We start from the raw sequence: 18813 nt of genomic DNA, 5'->3' as shown, positions 1-18813 counted from the left end.
ATATGTGTATGTGTGCTAATTGGTGTGAGTGAGCGTATTTCCCGGATGTCTGGTTTAGGCCTTATTCACACGAACGTGTTTAACGTCCGTCATACGCGTGTGAAAATCACGCAGCCACGCAACAAACACCGATGAGACACGGAAATGCAATGAGCGCAAAACGCACACGTTCGTGTGAATAAGGCCTAAGTGAGTAAGCGTATAGTGTGCCTTGGTCTGGATAAGTGAGTGAGTGCTTGTCCTGGATGTCTGGATTAGTGATTGAGCAAATATCCTGGATAAGTGAGTGGCTTTATTCAGACGAACGGGAATTACGTCCGTGCAACGCGCGTGTTTTTCACGCGCGTTGCACGGACCTATATTAGTCTATGGGGCCGTGCAGACATGTCCGTGATTTTTACTCAGCGTGAGTCCGCTGAAAAAAAGTCACGACATGTCCGTTCTTTGGGCGTTTTGCGCGAATCACGCACCCATTGAAGTCAATGGGTGCGTGAAAACCACGCATGCCGCACGTGCCGTGCACGTGCCGTGCACGTGCCGTGCGAACTGCGTGATTCGCGCAACAGCTGTCAAACTCTGAAAGTAAACAGAAAAGCACCACGTGCTTTTCTGTTTACAAACATCCAAACGGAGTGTCATAATGATGGCGGCTGCGCGAAAATCTCGCAGCCACGCATCATACACTGATGACACACGGAGCTGTTAAGTGGCTTTTGCACACGCAAAACGCCGCGTTTTTGCGTGCGCAAAAACGCCACGCTCGTGTGAATCCAGCCAGTGAGTGAGTGTACGCCTTGGCCTCGATAAGTGAGTTGTCCTGGATGTCTGGATGAGTAAATGAGTGTATGGTCTGGATATTTGGTTGAGTGAGCGTACGTCTTGGTTTGAATGAGTGAGTGAGTGTCTGTCCTGGATGAGTGAATGAATGTATGGTCTGGATATTTGGTTGAGTGAGCGTACGTCTTGGTTTGAATGAGTGAGTGAGTGTCTGTCCTGGATGAGTGAATGAATGTATGGTCTGGATATTTGGTTGAGTGAGCGTACGTCTTGGTTTGAATGAGTGAGTGAGTGTCTGTCCTGGATGAGTGAATGAATGTATGGTCTGGATATTTGGTTGAGTGAGCGTATGTCTGGATTTCTGGATAAGTAAGGGAATGTCCTAAATGTGTGAGCGTACGCCTTGGTCTTAAAGAGACTCTGTCACCACATTATAAGTGCCCTGTCTCCTACATAAGGAGATCGGCGCTATAATGTAGGTGACAGTAATGCTTTTTATTTAAAAAAAACGATCTATTTTTACCACTTTATGAGCAATTTTTAGCTTTATGGGCGTGTTTTTACTTTAGACCAAGTGGGCAGAGTAAATGAAAGGAGAGAAGTGCATGACACTGATTGGTCACTGATTGGTCAGCGTCACACACTTCTCTCCACAATGCCCACTTGGTCTAAAGTAAAAACACGCCCACTTGGGCATTAAGAAAGTAATTAGCATAAAGCTAAAAATTGTTCATAAAGTGGTAAAAATAGATAGTTTTTCTAAATAAAAAAGCATTACTGTCACCTACATTACAGCGCCGATCACATTATGTAGGAGATAGGGCACTTATAATGTGGTGACAGAGCCTCTTTAATGAGTGAGCTTACTCCTGGCTGTCTTAATGAAGGAGCAAGCATAGGCAAGTCCTGGCTGGTCAGAGTGCGCGAGTGACTGTATGTTGCTATATAGCACTGCATTTGTACACTGTATTTCACTAGTATTTGAGCCTTGTATGGCGGTATTATTTCAGCAATGTATTGCCCTGTCATTTGTGCACTGTACGATACCATTATTTGGGTACTGTTGTGACTGATGCATAGTAAGATTTGTAGTACTCTGTATACCCCTTTTATTTACGCACTATTATGTAGGTATTCAATGGCACTATTGTTTGGACTCTCTGCGGCACAATTATGGTGACGCGATTCTGTCTTCCCAATTCTTCCAATGACAAATTGGCAGACAGATCTGGTGCCAGGAGACCACTGAACACTAGGTACTGTGTGTAATAATTCATCCCTTAAAGAGTAACTGAACTTTCAGAAAACTTCTGACATGTCATAGTGACATGTCAGAGGTTTTGAACATTGTGGGTCTGAGCACTGAGACGCCCACCGATCGCTAAAACAAAGCGGCAGAAATGTTTGGGTGAGCGCTGAGCCGCTTAGTTTCTTAGGCTTTTTCGGAATGCCGAGCAGTTGGTGTACAGGCTCATAGACTTTTTATTGAGTCCGTACATCAATACCTCGGCTTTCTGAGAAAAGCGGATCAGAAACCAAGCGGCTCAGCGCTCACCCGAGCGCTTCTGCCGTTTCGTTTTAGCGTTCTGTGAGGGTCTCAGTGCTCAGGCCCACACCGATCAAAACGTCTGACATGTCAGAAGTTTTCTGAAACTTTAGTTACCCTTTAAGAACCTTGGGATAAAAAAAATAATTTAGCCCCATGTTTGGTATATTTTGTTTTATCCGGTTTATGGAAGCTATTCTCTGTTTTCTTTCTTCCAATAAATTGAGGGACCCTCAGAGCTTCCACCGACATTAATCTGGACACGTACAAGACAGAGAGTACGTATCACTTTGTGTCGTCCTATTCAACATCATTAAATATGAACAAAAAAAAAATATATGAACAAACCCGACAATTCTTTTTTATTTTGCCTCCTCCATCTTTGATGTTATACGCAGCGCTGCAGCGCGTTACCTCTTGTTTAGTTCTTTATATGAGGAGTTCTTCATATAGTCTGCGCGCTGTCACTTATTCCTCTGCATGCTTTTCTCTTGCTCACATTAATGATCTCAATGTAACACATTGTTCTACGATAGAAATACTACTGACAGACTCAGTATCAGGCCCCCTTGATGGGACGCCGGACCGTAGGAGGGTCTTCAATATAAAAATTCTCTTGGCAGTCCCATTCCTCACCTGTCATCATCTTACCAGAAGACTGTCCAGGTATACAAGAGCTCAACCCCTATCTATCTATCTATCTATCTATCTATCTATCTATCTATCTATCTATCTATCTATCTATCTATCTATCTATCTATCTATCTATCTATCTATCTATCTATCTCATATCTATCTATCTATCTATCTCATATCTATCTATCTATCTATCTATCTATCTCATATCTATCTATCTATCTATCTATCTCATATCTATCTATCTATCTATCTATCTCATATCTATCTATCTATCTATCTATCTATCTATCTATCTATCTATCTATCTATCTATCTATCTATCTATCTATCTATCTATCTATCTATCTATCTCTCTCATATCTATCTATCTATCTATCTCATATCTATCTATCTATCTATCTATCTATCTATCTATCTATCTATCTATCTATCTATCTATCTATCTATCTATCTATCTATCTATCTATCTCATATCTATCTATCTATCTATCTATCTATCTATCTATCTATCTATCTATCTATCTATCTATCTATCTATCTATCTATCTATCTATCTATCTATCTATCTATCTATCTATCTATCGCTCTGTTTATTTGGTTATTTCAATATAGTTGACATTTGTATCTATTTCACTTTCTATTGTTCACATGTATTTTACGCTGCAAAATAGATTTTGAGATAGGATTTTTTTTCACTGAGATATTTAACATTAACGTTATGATCTTCATTATCGGCTACCGCCAGTGTTAGCATTACCCAAAATGTACCGGGCGGGTAAAATCCTAAACGTGTGTGGGCGCGTGTGTGTGTGAGTTTGGGAATGTCACATCAAGGTGACTTTAATTTACGTATATTACACTCGGCCTCGGCGATACAAAATGGACCTTGTCTACGATTGTAACATGATTTCATGTGGACACATTTCGGTAGTCGCTTATTTTGGAGTAAAAAAACCAAATGGTTTTGAGGATATATAATGCCTTTTTCTGTATCGTAACTTTCCTTCTTGTTTTCTTCACAGGAATCCCTTTAATAGAAGCCTGGTTTTAACGTGACACATGGGACGATGTCATGATCGGAGCCATTCTGTAAATGTATTTCTCTGGAATCCGTGTTCGTCTAAGAAGGTTGTTATGTCTGATTATATATTCTATACCAAGGTTGCCTTCTCAATCTGCAATTCTATTAAAAATGTTCTGACGTAAGACAATCTCTCAGGTAGGCCGCAGATTCCCACCCACAGAAAAAACAAATGATTGTAAAATGTCATAAATGACAAATGTGAACTCCGCAGAATGTGCCATTTTTGTATTATTAACCAATTTAAATATTGGATTTGTCATGAGTAAAGAGAAGTTACCTGCATGTCGTATTTTAGATAGGTCATTAGTATAAAAAAACAGCCCCCAGCCTGGACAACCCCTTTAAATGGCATGTCTACTCTTAAAACCCCCCTTAATCTAAATGGGTTAATAATTATGTGATTATTAATTTCTTAGTATATTTTTATAGGGGTTGGGGCTTTGCTTTTACTTATACGGGAGCTCCAGATTCCCTGCATAGGCATAGATTTAAAAGAAGAAAAAAGTTTGGCTAATAAATAATTAAAAGAAGCAGTATTCACCTATCTTTTCCCCTGGCGTTCCAGCGCTAACGCTCCGGCGGCGTTGATTGTTTGCATGCACGTAGCATGAGACCCCTGCAGCCAATCAGAGGAGTAAGCGGTCATGCATTATGCCAGAAATACGATTAGTCAGCGCTGAGTCCTCTGATTGGCTGTAGAGATCATATGCTACCTGCATATATATATACACTACCGTTCAAAAGTTTAGGGTCACTTAGAAATTTCCTTATTTTTGAAAGAAAAGCAGTTTTTTTCAATGAAGATAACATTAAATTAATCAGAAATACACTCAATACATTGTTAATGTGCTAAATGACTATTCTAGCTGCAAACGCCTGGTTTTTATAATGCTTTTATAATTTATGTGCTGCTGTGTGGTGGTGTCTGTTACTGTGGTGCTGCACTTGTGGGGGGACGTGGCCCAGAGCCAGGGAGGCTTGGCTTGGCCTGATGGCATGGGTGCTTTTGGGCCTCTGGGTTGCTCCCTCTGCAGGAGCGGTGCTGCGGTGGCCGCCACGCGGTGGTGCAACCGATAGGGTAGGGACCCACTTTTAGAGGTTGCCGTGAAGTGGCAAGTGGGCTTGCATACAATTTGATCAAAATGTTACAAAGAACCTCTCGTTCATATTTAAATATTTTGCCTAGCCGCAATTGATCATAGTATACAGTGGATGTGCGGTCCATGTCTATTCTCTCCCCTTTGATCTGGTTTTATAATGCAATATCTACATAGGTGTATAGAGGCCCATTTCCAGCAAACATCACTCCAGTGTTCTAATGGTACATTGTGTTTGCTAACTGTGTTAGAAGGCTAATGGATGATTAGAAAACACTTGAAAACCCTTGTGCAATTATGTTAGCACCGCTGTAAACAGTTTTGCTGTTTAGAGGAGCTATAAAACTGACCTTCCTTTGAGCTAGTTGAGAATCTGGAGCATTACATTTGTGGGTTCGATTAAACTCTCAAAATGGCTAGAAAAAAAGAGCTTTCATGTGAAACTCGACAGTCTATTCTTGTTCTTAGAAATGAAGGCTATTCCATGCGAGAAATTGCCAAGAAACTGAAGATTTCCTACAACGATGTGTACTACTCCCTTCAGAGGACAGCACAAGCAGGCTCTAACCAGAGTAGAAAGAGAAGTGGGAGGCCCCGCTGCACAACTGAGCAACAAGACAAGTACATTAGAGTCTCTAGTTTGAGAAATAGACGCCTCACAGGTCCTCAACTGGCAGCTTCATTAAATAGTACCCGCAAAACGCCAGTGGCAACGTCTACAGTGAAGAGGCGACTCCGAGATGCTGGCCTTCAGGGCAGAGTGGCAAAGAAAAAGCCATATCTAAGACTGGCTAATAAAAGGAAAAGATTAATATGGGCAAAAGTCACAGACATTGGACAGAGGAAGATTGGAAAAAAGTGTTATGGACAGACGAATCGAAGTTTGAGGTGTTTGGATCACACAGAAGAACATTTGTGAGACGCAGAACAACTGAAAAGATGCTGGAAGAGTGCCTGACGCCATCTGTCAAGCATGGTGGAGGTAATGTGATGGTCTGGGGTTGCTTTGGTGCTGGTAAAGTGGGAGATTTGTACAAGGTAAAAGGGATTTTGAATAAGGAAGGCTATCACTCCATTTTGCAACGCCATGCCATACCCTGTGGACAGCGCTTGATTGGAGCCAATTTCATCCTACAACAGGACAATGACCCAAAGCACACCTCCAAATTATGCAAGAACTATTTAGGGAAGAAGCCGGCGGCTGGTATTCTATCTGTAATGGAGTGGCCAGCGCAGTCACCAGATCTCAACCCCATAGAGCTGTTGTGGGAGCAGCTTGACCGTATGGTACGCAAGAAGTGCCCATCAAGCCAATCCAACTTGTGGGAGGGCCTTCTGGAAGCATGGGGTGAAATTTCTCCCGATTACCTCAGCAAATTAACAGCTAGAATGCCAAAGGTCTGCAATGCTGGAATTGCTGCAAATGGAGCGACCAAAGCAAAGTTTGAAGGAGAAAATTTGAAATAAAAATCATTATTTCTAACCTTGTCAATGTCTTGACTATATTTTCTAGTCATTTTGCAACTCATTTGATAAATATAAGTGTGAGTTTTCATGGAAAACACTAAATTGTCTGGGTGACCCCAAACTCTTGAACGGTAGTGTATATATAAAATCAAAATGTGTTCACTTGCCAGACGGTTGTTATACTTGTAGCATGTCGTTAGATTTCGGGTTAGTGACATCTTCCTATGTAGTAATGATTTTTGTAAAATTTTGCAGCAAGATGACAGACAGATTGTAGTGAACATCTGTGCATATTTGCTGTTTCATGAATACTCCTCGGATTAAAGCACAATCATGGCGTCTACTTGAGGCTTTAGAAGGACCTCTGATCATAGTAATGGTAATTGTCTACACTTCTATGTACGCTTCATGGCACTTCTCAATTTGTCAGAATTGCGCCTTACATTTTTTTAGATTGTCTACTATGTGCTCTAAAAATATGAATCCACTATAAACAAAATGATGATACAAATGATTTAAAGTAACATTGAGTTTTTATTCAAATTAAGCACACTGATCAAACCTGGAAATAATGCTATCCACAGACATCAGAACCTCTATTATTGAATAACAGTGGTCGCCAACCTATAGCTCTCCATCAGTTGTGAAACTACAACTCCCAGCATGCCTTATAGGGATTGTCCCATTTAGAAAACTACTGCTATAATTTAGAAACTGCTGGTGCCCAGGGGAAGGTGCAGACAGCTTAAAATTTCTCCTGCAGTAGAAAAAGTGAATTACATGGTTTCCATTCAAATAAATAGGTGACCACATAACACATGGTTGCAGCCCCCCAGACCGGAAGCCACTGCTTGGCCAATATAGAAGAGGGACCAGAGCAGACCTCTATGTCCCTAATTGGGCATATGGAAAGAAGTTGGCTTAATGCGACAACCTCTTTAAGGTCTATGTGCACCATCGCAACCAATTTCTTTTAATATCCCATTGTTTCTATAATTAAAAAAAACATGTAATTCTGTAAGTCTTGATTAAAAATGTTACATTATTTTATGTATACAGCTGCTATACTTATATATTCGTCTCCATGGTAACAGACTACAAGCAAACCCTTTGTAGTCAGATCCTACAGTCATACTCCCTTCCATCTGTCTGCTACTTCTTGCTAATCTACCGAATGTACATTGGAATGAGGACTAAAGTTAGGGAGTATGACGGCAGGATGAGACTATACAGGGTTTATTTTCAGTCTGTTAAAATAGAAACCTGTATGTCTGCATAGTAGCTGTATACACAACAGGTAAAACATTTTAATTAAAACCTTTTGTTCTTGCTTCATTTTTTATTTTAGATGTGTTGGGACAATAAAAATTTTGGGAAAAGTAGACATCGACTTTAAATTGTAGTTTTCTAACTGCTGGGGGGGGGGGGGTCTTAGCTTAGAATAGGAGACCACTGCTGTAGAAGAGATTTCATATGGACATTAATAAATGTACTCTATGTATCATGCTAAGACTTCTAGACCGTGCAGTAAAGTGTATCTGTACATAGAATCCTCTACTGGAAGAGATTCCTATTTGTTCCTTTAGTCCAACATTTTCACACCTTTGGTCTTCTGCAGGGCTCCTCCCCGAATCGGAACCCTCTTGAGGGCAAGTTCTGTATCAGCGAGAGGACCGCCTGTAAGTTTAGATGGTGTGCTCTCCACAGTCACAACCGGGCCACAAGCAACCTACAGAACAATTGATGAGTTTTTAATTTACAAATGTTTGTTAAGGAAGCATCAACTTTTTATACCATTTTTATTTACAATGTATCAACAGTTTGTACACTGGTGCTCCTGCTATTTAATTAGAGGTTAACTTCCCTATGATTATGTATGTATCTATATATATATATATATTTATATATATATATATACACATATACACACACATGGTATATGTATCATAGTGAGGAGGCTTTTAAATGGGGCAGCGGTCACGCATGGCTGCTGCCGCTCCATTCAATGTCTATGGGGCCGACGAAAACCAAGTACAGCACTCACGTTCTAGTTATCGGTGAGGGTATATATATATATATGTGTGTGTATATAAAAAACACACACACACCACTCCTTTATTTGGATCTACTCAGGGATTTCACAAAAAAAATAACTACTTACTGTCTCTTAACATTGTAGGAGCTCAGCCAATCTGTTAGGGGTGTGTCTGTCAGCAAGCTTGTTGACCGTTTCCAGTGACAACCAACAGAGTTGTGAATGTAACACTGGGCTATCATACAGGCTGTGACTCAGGATCATTACAAGATAAATAATGCAATGTATTTACAAAGTTAGGCTATTTTTTATATAGATTTTATGTGTATATAAACTGTAACATTGTGTACAACGATGGACTGACGCTTTAAACACTAAATACAACATAATGATATGATACTTTTAGTTCTTACTTTATAATGGAAGCATTCACCAAACAAACCCTGTCCTCTGTTATTTACTGCACTGCAGTGTTTCATCTCAGAGCAATATAATAGTACATGACAATGACAATCCAGTGCCTGTTAAATATTGGGTATGTTCACACGTGGTGTTGTCAGTTTATTTTTTGGTGCTTTATGGGGGGACACAGCACCATGGGTATATCTTGTACCCTGTCAACACCACCTCGCGGACTCAGGCATCATCCATGTGGGCACGTCAAACCTCCTTAGTTTGGTTTTCCCAAAATGATAAATTATCACATATCCACAGGATAGGTGATCATTTTCTGATGGCTGGGGGACCCACCGATCGTAAGAACGGGGGTGCCGAACCCAAAGATCACCCTCACTGCTCGACCGCAGTAAGGAGGAGATTAAATGGAGTGGTGTTTGAGCATTCGCACTATCGCTACATTCAAATTCTGATGGGAGTGACGGAAACAGCCAAGTACTGTTTCGGTCATTCTCATAGACAGTAATGAGGCGTTGGGCACATGCTCGACCACCGCTACATTTAATCTCCTCCTCACTGCAGGGGGGTTCGTAGCGATCAGAAAATTATCACCTAACCTGTGGATAGGTGACAATTTATGATTCTGGGAAAAGTTTTTCGTCGTCTTTTTTAAAAAAAAGCAACAAAAACACAGCAAAAAAACGGATTAATGACACGTGTGAACATATTCTTATACTTTCTCCTTTTTCTGTAGAAATAGCTCCAGTTTACTTTACCGTAGTATTAAGGTGAGGGATTTGAGTAGAGTGGACGGTTATATTCTGTGGTCTTGCTTTAGGTCTCGATGATTCAATTGACTTTTCCTGAAGTCGTTTTGCCTTCTAAAAATAGATAGAAAAACATAAAGATATAGTAATATTCAAGTAAATAACAGACTCATATATAGCTGACATAGTGTTTCTTCCTGTTGGACTACACAGAGGAGGACTATCACATTTACTATTATCGGCAGACAAATTTAGAGGAAAGTACATTTTATTTATGTCATTAAGTTACCGGGTACTTCAGATTAATAATCAATAGCACTAAAGTACCACTGACTGGCTTTTAGGTTGGCCATAGGTGTGTGTTTATAATATATATAATAACAAATATAAGACCATTACCTTTAAAGCTTCAAAATTTGATGTCCTTGCCAGGAAATTATCCCAGGATTTAATCACTATTTCCCGCTGCTTGTGGTTTACTTTTATCTGTGAGTGAAACATAATGTCGTTTTATTACAGGTAGTGACTATTAAAAATGAACAATATTATTGTATGTATTATAGTGTTGGTTCAATTCACAATTAGCAATGATAAAAATGGTGCCCCTTTCAGGAGCTGCTTGACACCACCACAATCCTAACCAGCTACAACATGAGGTCCTGGGGCCCCCATCCATTTTTCATGATTCGAGTACAACACCTGCTTCCATGCAGATCACATTCCTGTGCAGGCTCTCACCACCCATTACAATGGTCGTGAGACCAACCTGAAATGGGCCCTTTCTCAACAACAGGGAATACGGTCAGACAGCCCTTGGGGTCTTCAAGGTATGGGTCCTGATTGCGTCACAGGAATTCCCTGTGAAGCTATCAATGGGGGTCCTCTCCTCAGTCTCCCCCTTATGATCTACGCCATCAGAGCGATCTGACGGCTGCATGTTCCTGTAGAAATCCTGCAGAGAACACGGGTTAATTTACTGATGATTTGTTCCATTTTTGTCTGGTGAATGGCTGAGGGGGCAGTGCTTAGACAAGGGGTCGGGGCTTAAACAATCCTTCTACTGCAGACAGGGCAGAGGGGGGAGGCTCCTGCTGCAGCCAGTTATCTTACAGCCAGACACAGGAGTGTGAGGAAAAGGAGGGGGGAAATGGCTGATCTGATATATATATAAAATTAAGGGAGAATTGCAGGAATAGTTATATTTTTTAGCATTTTTCCATGTTAAGTGTTCCTCTAAAAACAAGTGTGTTATGCCTTAAAGGTAACCGGTCACCAGCATTTCAGCTATTGAACTCTACTCACCCCTCGCTGGCCGCTACTATCAAAAGTTCATTGCCGTTATCCCCGCTCCTAAACTCCTCCGACCGTAAATAACGGTCTGCAAACATTTTGTGCCTTTTATGGTAATAATCCAGCAGTCTCGATCGTTCCTCTTCTTATGCCTGCCCACTGCCGAAAACTGGCCCGCCCTGAATGCCGAAATCTCGTCTGGGATAGCACGCATGAGCCTGTCATGTATGGTCCAACACCCTTCCCTGGTTCGTCCGGGCCTCAAATCTAGTTACTGTGCATGCGCCGCTATGGTGTCCCGTTGTGCTCACGCACCAGAACAAGACATCGATGCGCAAGTGCGGAATTTCGTGTGTGCTGGTGGGAGGTGAGGAGCTGTCATTCAAAAGTAAGGAGGCGGGGTTAACTGGGAAAGGCTCGAGGAATGAAGATATGACTCTTTTATGCTCATTAGCATACGACACAGGAACACTAAAAAACTGAATACTAAAGCTACAGAGGCTAATAAGAAGATAATTATAGGTTACATAAAAATGATTTTTCACCCACTATCACCAGGTATTGCTGGTTTAATAGGTGAAATGCTGGTGACGGGTTCCCTTTAAGAAATAAAAAAAGGCGTTCTGTAATCAGTAAGAAATCGCTGTGTTGCGATACTTGTTCTCATGCAGCATTCTAATACTAATAGATAAAGCATTATTTTCCTTTCTATCTGTAATGTCAGGATAGGGAGACAGACAGGTGAGCCCTAATCTACCCGCCACTCAGTCCCTGCCTACTTGCGCAGCCCGTCCTAGGCGATGGCGTACAACTGGGCGACGGTCCCTACGCTCAATATGTGCACGACAGACAAACAAGACAAGGGAACACAAAAGCAAAGGAATGTGGGGCAGTTGCCCACGGCAACACCGTGAGCAACAGAGTAGTGGACGAGCCGAGTCAAACCAGGAGTGTACGTGGTAACAAATGCAGAGCAGGAGAGTAGTCAGTCAAGCCAGGGTCAATATGAAGCAGAGGTCAATGGTAACAGCAGGAACAGCAGAGCCAGGAAACAAGAGAATCACAGGCAAAGGACAAGCAGCAAATGAAGGTATAAGTGGACCAAGGGCGGGAGCTAGAACTGTCTGGCCAGGCTGCGATAGGCTCTCCCACTCCTCAGCCTACCAGCCTGAGTGGTAGCAGATCGAGTCACTCTAGCAGACCTAGGAACAGATGCAGGCTGATTAACCATGGGCGTCGACACAGAAGCTGTGTCAGGGAAATCCTTCACACTATACCTCAAAGTTTAAATTGACATAAACGTTGGGTTACTTTTGCTGTTTTTGTACCCTTTTAAGATATTTTATATCGTTTTCCCCATTCATACACACAGCTGCATTCATAATTCTACTAGTTGAAGAATAACTCATTATTGAGGGACTGGTTTAATAAGTTTAGTTTCACCTCTGCATATTTTTGCTGTTCTTCCAGAAGTTCCATTTGCTGATGATTTTCGATCATTTCGGTTTGGTGAGTGGCGACAAGTTTACTGATATTTTCTGCAGCTCTTTCAATAACATCCAAAGCTTCTTGATCGGAGGTCACTGGTCGAATATTTTCAGAGTTTAATTCCAAACTAATTTCACTCCAAACTTCTCCAACCTTAAAGTACATCAAATATAGAGAGAGATAAAATCAGTTATAGTAAAAAAAACACCTGTTCTCACACTAATAAAAGTGACCATTTAGTGCTCTATGGCGACACGACTAATACTTCAACTTCACTATTTCTCGATATGAAAAAAGTGACCATGTGACCATTGCAAGAAGTCCGACCATTGCACCTTGCACAGTGGTAATCCCATGATTTTACTGTGATTCATGGTCAAAACTGTGCACCCTGCAGCCCTAGTACCACAAGACACGGCCCACATCATTTTGGGTTTCATGTAAAACTAAACACACAATATTATAGATAGATATTTATTGGAATATTTTTTTGAATAGTGTTTTTACTATTAGGGTATGTTCATAGCCTATTTTCGTCCGTTTTTCGGGCCGTAAACGCCCGAAAAACGGCCGAGAAATCGGAAGCAGAACGCCTCCAAACATCTGCCCATTCATTTCAATGGGAAAAATGGAGTTCTGTTCCGACGGGCGTTTTTCAAAACGGCCGCGAAAAAGAAGTGCAGGACACTTCTTGGGCGTTTTTGGAGCGGTTTTTCATAGACTCTATTGAAAAAAGTTCCAAAAACGTCTGTAAAAAACGTAGCGAAAATCGCGAGTGGCTTCAAAAACGTCTGAAAATCAGGAGCTGTTTTCCCCTAAATAAAAATAATAAAAAGAATAGAGGGAAGAACGGACATCAGTAACATACAGACCTAAACTAAAAATAAAAGATAAGCGCAATGATTGTTAACGATAGCAAAGTATTTCAGAAATTGAGTCAATCTTTCTTGGTGCCCAAAATCAGGTGTTTAAATGGGTTGTCCAGTCCCTAAAAATTGATGGCCTATCCTCAGGATAGGCCATCGATATCTGATTGGTCGGGGTACGACTCCCAGGACCCCTGACGATCAGCTGTTTTGTAGGGGCCGCAGCGCTCGTAGGAGCGCTGCTTCCCCTTAATTTCCCTTACTACTCACACTGTGAATCACAGACAAGTATTACAGAGTATTACAGCCTTCTCGCATTCACTTCAATTGTAATACTGTGAACCGCCGCTACTGCTGTGTGAGCAGCGACCAGAATAAAGGGAAAACCGCGGTCGTACGAGCACTGCGGCCCCCTTCAAAACAGCTGATTGGCTAGGGTCCCGGCAGTCAGACCCCGACTGATCAGATATTGATGGCCTATCCTCAACGCCGTCATACAGACGTTTAAGACGTTTGTGGGAATCTAGCCTAAGGCTAGTTCACACTGAGATTTTTGGCGCTGTTTTTGACGAGGAAACCACGTCGGAAACCGCTTAAAAAAACGTCCGAAAAACAACTCTCATTGACTTCAATTGTAGGCGGAGGAGTTTTTTTTTCCTGCGAGCAGAAAAAAACGCTTGCGGTAAAAAGAAGCGTCATGCCCTCTCTTCAGGCTCTTCCGTCTCTGACCTCCCATTGACATCAATGGGAGGAAGAGAAAGCTTTTTTCGCTGCGTTTTTTGCCTGCGGCGCTCAATGGCTGCGGCCGACAAATGTTTAGAAAAACGCGGCAAAAAACACGGTAAGTATTTTTGAGTCAGATTTTTCCGCCTGCAAAAAAAAAAGTGTGAACAGGGCCAAAGTGTAAACCCAAATGTAGCGGAGCCTGACCACTGAACTTCCCTAGAAGATGACTGATACAGAGGGGAGGGGTTGTGCCACCTTCAGCTGTTTTTTCAAAAAGCACCTCCTTACCCAAACCTGTGTCAGGAATTGCAGTGTAGTTGCATTAGGGTATGTTCACACGCTTAACAAAAAACGGCTGAAAATACGGAGCTGTTTTTTAAGGGAAAACAGCCTCTGATTTTCAGCCGTTTTTTAAGCATTAAGCGTTTTTTACGGCCGTCTTTGGAGCTGTTTTTCTATTGAGTCAATAAAAAACCGCTCCAAAAAATGCTCAAGAAGTGACATGCACTTTTTTATGAGGCGTTTTTTTACCAAGCCGTTTTTAAAAAATGGCTGCATAAAAAACGCCACGTGGGAACAGAACGCCGCATTTTCAGCCATTTTTCGGGGTGTTTACAGCCTGAAAAACGGCTGAAAATAGCCCGTGTGAACATACCCTTAAAGTCAATGACACTGTGTTGCAAGTCCGACACAAGCACATCCGGCAGTAAGGCCACCACCGATCAGATATTGATGGCATAGCCACGTCTATCAATGATTATGGCGTGAAAACTCTTTAAACATAAAATGTATTTAATACTCACCTTAAAATCGAGATATCTACTAATGACGCTGAGTGTGACGTAGTCCAGTGCAGATAAACCTGGTAAATTTTCAAAACCTAAAAAGGAGGAAGGAAGATTATTCTATTAAACCGACACAACAATTGTAGCTATAAGGGTCAGACGTGGATTATTGTGAAATGTCAGTGCGGATTCCACAGCTAAAATCCGCAACAAATTTACAGTACAATCCTAGTGAATGGGGTTTTACAAAACCCTATTCACGCGTAGTAGATATTTCTAATGCCAATTTGCGGGTACGGCGCGGATTTGAAAATTCGCAGCATGTCTGAATGTTGCGGATTTGCCACGGATTTCACCCTTTGAATTGGAAAATCTGTGGCAAATCAACAGCAGCATCTGTCGAAAAATTCTAAATTTTCAGCCAATTCGGTGAAAATTTGCTGCAGATTATGGACTTTAAAGCCATGTACACATTTGGTGGAAAAGAATAATGAAAATATTTAATTATATACTGTAAATTCTTGAGATTTCACAATTCCTCTAGTGCCTAAGGGCTCATTCAGACGAGCGTGTATCTCGTCCGTGTGACGGCCGTTAAAACAACAACCATCACACGGACTAATGTATTTTAATGGGGCCGCTCACATGACTGTTGTTTCAATGGAACGTGTGAAGGGTCCGTTATGTCAGGTGTTTATCTGGATACACCGTGTCCATCAGGCTGAACCAAACTCCAAAGAGTCAAGGACAACGATAAATAGGTATTGTATCTGTTCATTCAATACCATGTTTGCAGAAAACATGGATTCATAGTGGAAAGTATGCTTTAGGCCTTATTCACACGGACGTGTACGTTTTGCGCGGGCAAAAAAACGCTGCGTTTTGCGCGCGTAAAAGGTCCGTGTGGCATCAGCATGTGGCACGTGGCTGCGTGATTTTCGCGCAGCCGCCATCATTATGACACTCTGTTTTTATGTTTGCAAACAGAAAAGCACGTGGTGCTTTTCTGTTTTCATTAATTTATTTTACTGCTATTGCGCGAATCACGCGCGGCATCCGGAAGTGCTTCCGTGTGCCGAGCGCAATTTGCACGCACTCATTGACTTCAATGGGTGCGTGCAGCGCGAAACACGGGCAAATATAGGACATGTTGTGCGTTTCACGCAGCGCACATATGCTGCGTGAAATTCACTGACAGTCTGAACGGCCCATTCATTAAAATAGGTCCGTGCGATGCGCATGAAAATCACGCGCGTAGCACGGAAGTATAACACGTTTGTGTGAATAAGGCCTTAGGTTGACATACAAGCCATGTTGCAGTTCCCATACTTACCAAGTTTCGAAAATACAGAATAAATTTTAGCTCGGATATTTTCAGCCACCTCCATAATTGCAATGCTGAAGCTGCTGGCTGGCATCGGGGTGACCTCCTGATCCTCCTGTAACTGTCCAACCAGTGGTTTCTTCGCATCTATTCATTTTAATATGTATACAGTAGATCAGAATAAGGGTCAGTTCACAGTGATTTTTTTGGCGCTGATTTTGATGTGGAAACCGCGTTGGAATCAGCGCCAAAAACGACCGAAATCGCCCCCCATTTATTTCAATGCGAGGCAGAGGCGTTTCTTTTCCCAGGATGGCTTTTGGCCACTCGTGGAAAAAAAAACCGGCATGTCCTTTCTTGCCACGTTTTCCGCCTCTGACCTCCCATTGAAATCAATGGGAGGCAGAAAATACATGCGGTCATCGTTTCTGAGTGTTTTTCGCTGCATCTTTTGCCCATGGTCCTTGCATTAGCTTTAAACGCCGCGGGGAAAAAAAGCGGAAAGATACAAGCAGGTAGTTCAAAATATACCTCAAAATTCCTGAATAAATTCTGAAGCAGATTTTTTCTGCCTGCAAAAAACTCTGTGTGAACAGGGCCAAACAATCACAGTTGGAACAGTCTTTGTATGTAACAATATAATGTATAGAATTTCAGTAAGGCGACAATGACTAATCTCTGCCCGGGACAGATCGATTCAGGTTAACACTGGGGCAGAAATGTCCAGATTTTAGGGATTTAAATGTTGCTATGCATGTAGGATCAGGGGATTTGCAGACACATTCAGTAAGAGGTTAAACGTTTGGGTAAATCATTCTCATAAACAGATGTATGTTCTGTTATTCTCTGTTACCGATCCGTACAATAAACCATTAAGAGGAATATTTACTATTAATTATTTACCTTAATTAAATGTCCATCCTTGCATATCATTTTGTTTTTTTAGAAAAATAAGTTAAAAACTTTGTGTTAATTAATTTCTCAATATATTCTTATAGCAGTCGGAGCATTGTTTTTTCGATTCAGAGGCTTGAAATTCCCTGCATAGACATTGATTTAAAAGATAACATGCTGGTTACCTAAAGCCACCACTAGAGGGAGTTTAGGAGCTTATTGCATAGTGTAATGCTTGGAACTCATGTATTCAGTAAGCTTCTCGGCTCCCTCTAGTGGCAGCTGCAGGTAACCAGTATGTTATCTTTTAAATCTGTGCTAAACGCACAAGGCCTGATGAAGTGTCCATGCCCGGAACGTTGCTACAATTTCCACAGTGGCATTAAGCCTGACATGGACAAAAATGGAGTGCTGACCCCTTTCTTTTTCTTACTTTACCAGTAATATAGTAATCAGAATAGTGAAAGAAATCTCATTAAACTATTTGCATGTTATTGTATGATAGACCCACTATACTCACCAATAATACGCCCGTAATTATCTCTTCTTACACCTAGTTCCTCCTCCTCTTGCTTCCATAAATGAACTAGCATTTTCGGGGCTGTCTCATTATTTTTTCCCCGCCAAGTTGTTATATGTGATAGAGTTTTCGGATTATCACAGAATTCTACCAGTATTCCAAGCACCAAATTATTCATGCTCTTCAAATTAAGCTTTAGAGGAAGAAAACAAAGTAAAGTAAGTTAATTGAGTGTTGTAATATAGGTATTTACCATGAGATTTCTAGGAAGAGTGATATGTCCAGTGGAAGCCATGCTTATTGTCACCCAGCTTCCCCATAAATAAATATAAATTTTTACTGATAGAGAAAAAGACAAATCAATGGCCAATATTTGTTATCCATAACTTAGATGTGATGGATTACAGCTCGATCCTGTGTATAAGAGACATGCAAGACCCGCTGACACTGAACCCGTCAGTACAGGGCCGGCCTTAGGGGTGTGCGACCTGTGCCATTGCATAGGGCGCATCTCTCCGGCAGGTGGAAGGGGGCGCTGCGCTGGCTTCCTTCCCCTGCTTGTTTCTTCCCTCAGTGGTGTCGCTACCACTGTAGCAGCCATAGAGGCCGCTAGCGGCGACACCGGGCATGAGGGTGCCCATGCGCCCAATTGTACGAGCCCCCATGGCCGGCGGTGCTGCTAGCAGCCACTGTGGCTGCTACAGCGTTGGCGACGCCACTATAGCAGAGAAGTTATTTACTTTGTCATTCATGGTCTTCTAGTGTCAAATAGGACATGGTCACAGGCATTCAGTATTAAAGTAGCATTCCGACCTTAAACATTTAGGCTGTGTGCCGCTCTGGTCTGAAATCTGTGACAAAATTGGCATGTATTACAATGGGTGAAATCTGTGCAAAATCCGGAACAAATCTGTAGAAGATGATGCTGCAGCTTTTAAAATCCACAGCATGCCCTCAAATCTGCATGGAGTTTTTCCTCTGTATATGGGGCCCCCACCTATCAGGAAAATGAGGGTCCCCAACTCTCTAGTGCCAAGCAAAATGGCATCCGAGAAAAACAGAAGAGAGCTGGCCGGCATGTGCTCTGCTTTCTCTTTTAAAGTCTATGTGAC

General features: G+C 41.7%; 1 protein-coding gene and 1 long non-coding RNA gene across 3 annotated transcripts in view; one reads left to right on the top strand and one right to left on the bottom strand.

Moving 5' to 3' along the window:
• Nucleotides 1-2521: 2521 nt before the first annotated feature.
• On the top strand, nt 2522-4173 carry LOC142653033 (uncharacterized). The gene is made up of 3 exons (XR_012848020.1): nt 2522-2601; nt 2860-2989; nt 3985-4173. It is a non-coding gene; the product is annotated as an uncharacterized LOC142653033 (long non-coding RNA).
• A 2951-nt stretch (nt 4174-7124) lies between these two features.
• CFAP69 (cilia and flagella associated protein 69) overlaps nt 7125-18813 on the bottom strand; it is a 46748-nt gene continuing 35059 nt past the window's right edge. Inside the window, exons 17-23 of one of the 2 annotated variants that reach the window (XM_075827619.1) lie at nt 17702-17894; nt 16297-16434; nt 14982-15058; nt 12542-12739; nt 10208-10294; nt 9818-9922; nt 7125-8339 (exon numbers count right to left, since the gene is read on the bottom strand). In XM_075827619.1, coding sequence (XP_075683734.1) covers nt 8193-8339; nt 9818-9922; nt 10208-10294; nt 12542-12739; nt 14982-15058; nt 16297-16434; nt 17702-17894 — 945 coding nt within the window. In that variant the 3' untranslated portion in view covers nt 7125-8192. The remainder of the gene's footprint in view (nt 8340-9817; nt 9923-10207; nt 10295-12541; nt 12740-14981; nt 15059-16296; nt 16435-17701; nt 17895-18813) is intronic. The other variant, XM_075827620.1, reaches the window with a different exon arrangement.

Source organism: Rhinoderma darwinii, chromosome 5 (genome assembly GCF_050947455.1).
Source record: "Rhinoderma darwinii isolate aRhiDar2 chromosome 5, aRhiDar2.hap1, whole genome shotgun sequence".
NCBI classification, from domain to species: domain Eukaryota; kingdom Metazoa; phylum Chordata; class Amphibia; order Anura; family Rhinodermatidae; genus Rhinoderma; species Rhinoderma darwinii.
This window is presented reverse-complemented; position numbering and strand designations above follow the sequence as displayed.